At 33.7% G+C, this 5,707-nt stretch overlaps 1 protein-coding gene across 1 annotated transcript in view; it reads left to right on the top strand.

Moving 5' to 3' along the window:
• The window catches only part of LOC109841012 (fimbrin-2-like), a 3,170-nt gene continuing 2,714 nt past the window's right edge, over positions 5,252-5,707 (top strand). The window contains exons 1-2 of the mRNA XM_020409856.1: positions 5,252-5,503; positions 5,591-5,707. Of these exons, the coding sequence (XP_020265445.1) occupies positions 5,417-5,503; positions 5,591-5,707 (204 nt within the window). The 5' untranslated portion in view covers positions 5,252-5,416. The remainder of the gene's footprint in view (positions 5,504-5,590) is intronic.

The raw sequence follows: 5,707 nt of genomic DNA, 5'->3' as shown, positions 1-5,707 counted from the left end.
AAGAGGTTACAAATTGGTTGCCTACAAATGAGACCGTCCAAATTTAAATCGGTTGCCTACAAATGAGACCTTCCAAATTTAAATTGGTTGCCTATAAAGGAGACCTTCCAAATTTATGTTGCCATTTTCTAGTACTACCTCTTATATACAAGTAATAATAATATTTGTACATACATGCTTTAAAATTTTCAAGTGCATTCTTGCATAAAACCTTGTAATTAATCATGTAACAAATGCAAGTTATCTAAAAAGATATATGAGCATTTATTGCAATATTCATCAAAATGCAATAAAAATGATGAACTTTACATTTGAATAATATAATTCACCATATAAAATAGAATTTTAAAAGATGCACCTCTTTGATTTGGTTCGCTCATATATTGATCATTTATCATTAGGTAAAATATGATGCACGAAGCGTAATTAAATAAATGCATATGAATTATTCTCATAATTCTGGTCCTCTTATTCCAAACCAAAAACTCCTAAAGTGAAAAGATTAAAGTTTTACTCGGGTAGTTAGCCAGGTAAGGATAGTAATAGAGGTTGATCAAAGATCAATTAAGTACCTCGTTCCTTGCAGAGCGCATTACGCAACCCTTAAACCTTGCCTTAGACACCAACTAATCCAAGAAAACTTGAATCGGTTCACTCAATGAGTTTTTGTTTCTTAACAGTAACAGAAAACTTTAAAATATTTTCTGCAAGCATTTGATTTGCCTAAGCAATTATACTGCAAGCATATGTTGGATAAGGCCGAGGAGGGGTTTACCTATTGATGTTCGAACATCATTATTTTCATGTCTTGAGAGTAAAACTCATCTGCTGCAGACAGCTACCACTTAAGTTGCTGAACAAATCTGCATTCACTTTTACCACCTTCTGTACTAAGCTTATTAGATGTATAAGCACTTCAAAGTATGGAATTATTAATAATAGAAGGTACCATATTCATAGTTTAAAGAAATGAAAGCATTAAACCATGAACAAATCCAGATATTTCAAAGCATCTATTTTGTTTTCTTTATTCTTGTCAAAACCATGCATATGAGACTTTCAAACATAAATAAGTATTAAAAGCTCAAATTATTTATTGGTGATCATCAACGTTCAAATACAGAGCATATTTTCTTTTAAAAAAAACATTTTGAACAGAGAAATAATTCCTCCTTAACAACATATAGTGGAGGTAACCTCATTTTGTACTTAAATTGGCGATCTGTTATCAATTAATTATAAAATCAATTACAAGTTGCAATTAATTGTAATTATTTAAGCAATAATTATCAACAATTAAAAAAAAATACAATAAATGCAGTAATTAACAGTAATTAAAGCAATTAATTACATGTTTAAGGTTATTTTGGATGAACAGTAACAATTTTAATAAACAGTAATGTTTAATATACATGTACGATGAACCATAAAGAATGATAACAGCAAATCTCGTGGATGCACAATATTTTTTTTTAAATTGTATTTTTCCCAAGTGAATAGTAAAATAAGGTTCTGGTGAACATTACCTTTTATTTTCTAATAGCTATTTAATAGATAACCAAATGAAAGTAGCTACAATTAATCATATTAGATGAACAATATCAAAACAGATTATTATTATTTTTCGATGAACATTAATGTTGATGAACAGTAACTTTTAACTACTTTTTCCGAATTAACAGAAATTATTCAGCAATAATTAAAAGCAATTAATTATAGATAAACTTATTTCGGATTTAATAAATCAACAGTTATATAATCAATCTTCTAGAGTGTTAGAAATTTATCAAATAATTAAGATTATAGCATGCAGATAAATCCAAAAAAATTAAAAACAATTAAAACTGGCCTGAACAGGAGCAGTCGTGTATTCACTGCCCTAGAAGATTGAGAACCCGCCTATCGCACTGGCGCAGATGGTTCCCTCCCCCCTAGCGGTAAAAACCCCCGGAAACGGCCGGCCTCTACACTCGGGCGAGAGTGTAGAGCTTCAGCTCAGATGAAGGAAGTTGCCCATAAAATAAAACTAAAATGTAGATGAAAATAATATGTAGGGGAGAGAAGAAAAACAAGAGAAACTTGTTGTATATTTTCCTTTCTTATCATTTTGAGCTTAACATATGGATATATATATAGGGTTGGAAAAGACGTTACAAAACCCGTAATTAATTCTGTAACGTTCGCCATAAATTTTGTAACGTTCCCCATAATTATATATCCGTTATACATATTTTAATTGCATGTTTTAATTATAATATTTATTATAATTCATGAAGACAAAATTGCCTTTTGTTAACAAAATATCTAACAGGTCCTCCATCATGATTTCAGCTCATGATTAGACATGTCAGCTCCTAAAATCCTACTTTTACCCTTTCTCTTTCTCACGCCAGCTCATGTTAACGGTTATAGATAACATGTTAACTACTATAATTTCATAAATATGTTTTGAGCTCAATGTGTGAACTGTAATAGTTAACATGTTACCTATAATAGTTAACATGTTAACTATAATAGTTAACATGTTAACTATAATTGTTAACATGTTAACTATAATAGTTAACATGAGACACGAAGTTCCTCGGGACAGCGCCGACGGAGCGGGGGAGGGAGGTGGGGGAGGGGGACCGGAGGAGGAGGAGGGAGGTGTAGGGGGGAGGGTAAAATCAAAATTTTGGAGGAGGTTGCATTATAAATATGTTTTGAGCTCAATGTGTGAACTGTAATAGTTAACATGTTACCTATAATAGTTAACATGTTAACTATAATAGTTAACATGTTAACTATAATTGTTAACATGTTAACTATAATAGTTAACATGAGACACGAAGTTCCTCGGGACAGCGCCGACGGAGCGGGGGAGGGAGGTGGGGGAGGGGGACCGGAGGAGGAGGAGGGAGGTGTAGGGGGGAGGGTAAAATCAAAATTTTGGAGGAGGTTGCATTGGAACTTGGAGAGAGGGGCCTGAACACAATTTTTTCAAATTATAGGGGTTGAAGCATGTTGGGGGAAGTTGCGGGGTAGGGGGTGGGGGCGGGGGCACATTGAAACTTGAATTTTGAGACCTTGAACCAATTTTTCTTTCCTTTTAAATCTAATTTCAATCATATTAAATTCCTTTTAAGTCTAATTTCAATCACTTAAGTCTAATTCAACTTGTTTTAAGTTTAATTTCATGTTAAGTTCAATTTAACTAGATTCAAAACAAGATGAATTAGACTTAAAAAGAATTAAATTAGACTTAACATGAACCAAATTGGACTTAATATGAACCAAATTATACTTAACATGAATCAAATTGGACTTAATATGAAATTAGACTTAAAACAAGTTGAATTAGACTTAACATGATTCATGTTAAGTCTAATTCAACTTATTTTTAGACTTAAAATAAGTTAAATTAGACATAACATGGTCTAAATTAAATTTAAAACAAATTGAATTAGACTTAACATGATTTAAATTGGACCCGAATTGGACTTAACATGAACCGAATTGGACTTAACATGAGCCGAATTGAACTTAATTAACATGAACCAAACTAGACTTAACATGAATCAAATTGGACTTAACATATAATCCATTACACTTAATATTCAACAAATTAGACTTATTATTCAACCCAATAGACTTAACATACAATCCTTTGGACTTATTATTCAACCCAGTAGACTTAGCATACAAGCACTTGAACTTCACTTCCAACCCATTAGACTTAATGTTTCACCTTGGATTTGAACTTAACATCAAAAATTGTCAAAAAAAAAAAAAATCATATTTACCCGGTATTTCTTTAAAATTTTATCTTTCCATGATGTTCAAACAAAAATTACAAATTTTATTAGACTTAGCATACGAGCTTCTCATCATCCTCCTCCAACACCGTCTCCTGCGCCTCGTTCTTCATCTTCAGTGTTAGAGACCGATATGTTGTTTGATGGATCTTCTGACGAGAACTTCGACGAATTCGAGGGTTTCACCATTACCATTGCCATTCCCGACCAAATTTGGGCTTGTTTTGCTTTTGGGGGGAAAAGAAAGAGAGAGCGGGGAAAATTAATGGGATATATTGAGTTTTTTCTATGTAATATATACCCCCAGATCAACAATGTGACCGGAGCATGCACCTACGTACGTTCGGTGGTGGCGGAGGGGGATGTCGATGTCTGAGAGAAAAAGGAGGAAGAGGGGGAGAGGAGGAAGGAGATGAGTTAGAAAAGAGGAGGAATGAGGAGCCACGTCCATTAGATTTAGAAAGAAAAGAATGGAAGAGATAAAAGCATTTTGGGATTTTTTATTTTTATTTTCTCTGTATGCTTAGTTGGCAGTGAATAATTGCTAAAGGAGGGCTGCAGCATATAGATTTCTAATTTAAAGGCTGCAACACATGAAAAAAAGTTAGAGGGGCTACAACACATGAATTTATTACTTTTAGGGCATTGACATAACTTTTCCTTATAATTTACAAGATAAGACTACGACAAATACCTTTTTTCCCCCAAAAAAACATTGGTTAGTTTTATCAAGAATAAGTAATGTTAACCTAAGTAATGTAGTTGTACTCTTGCTTGAAACACAATGTCATCAATATAATGCAAAACATTTATTTAAAGGGGTAAAGGGTTAACTCTCAATAGACCCATTATAGATCTATTTGTTGCTAATAAATTACGTATAATATTGGCCCGAGTGCAAACACCAGAGTGATCTTTTCTGAACTTTAAACAAAAATATAAAAAAAAAGCGACTGGGGTCGATCCTTGCAAGTAGAAAGAATTCACTCAAGAGTTATATTAGTAACCGGGTGATGCTGAGGGGTTTTTTTCACATTTAATATTTATTTAAAAGTAAAATAATTTTTATTCTAAGATATGGCATGTTGAACGCTTAGACTTGTTAATTTAAGGAGGCCGTGAGTTAAACAACATCTAAAAATCTTCAAAAAAAAAAAAGGTTTATGTAGAAATTATGAACATCTTCGTCTAAAATGGTCTTGAAAAAAAAAAAATGTGCAGTGCTAATTTTTTCAGTGATCAGTATATCGTAACTTATTTCCGCAAATGCTGGAGATGAGATGGTTTTTATGCAAATATCTCCCGACACATAAAAAAAGTCAAACTTCTTCCAAGTCAGATAAATAATCAAGTAAATAAGAATTAAATAGTAGAGTAAAAAGATTCCATAAAATAACAGCTTTCTTTTTCCAAATTTAAATCCCTACTCTGTTAATAACAGTCCAAATCTCTCCACTTCCCTCTTGCATCAATCATCATAACTAACAACTTCTCTCCGCTCTTTACAAAGTGGCAGTCACTGTGCAAACCCTACGCTCTCTCTCTCTCTCTCTTTAAAATCTCTCACCAAACTCTCTCCCTCTCTCTCTCTCTCTCTAAAACTTTCTCTCTCTAGAACAGCAATGTCGTCCTTCGTCGGCGTCCTCGTCTCCGATCCCTGGCTCCAGAACCAGTTCACCCAAGTCGAACTCCGCCAGCTCAAATCTCAGGTACAAGCCTAAAGTTCACATTTTTAACCCTAAATCTTTCTCATCGTTCACAAATCGCCCCATCGCTCACTCTCTCTCTCTACTCAGTTCCTCTCCATTACGAAAGATTACAATGCCAAATCTCCACTCAAGCTCAGAGATCTCTCCGACCACGTGTCCGCCCTCAAGATCGCCGACGAGGACATCACGTCCTTCCCCGATCTC

The sequence above is a fragment of the Asparagus officinalis genome, chromosome 1 (assembly GCF_001876935.1).
Source record: "Asparagus officinalis chromosome 1, Aspof.V1, whole genome shotgun sequence".
NCBI lineage: Eukaryota > Viridiplantae > Streptophyta > Magnoliopsida > Asparagales > Asparagaceae > Asparagus > Asparagus officinalis.
This window is presented reverse-complemented; position numbering and strand designations above follow the sequence as displayed.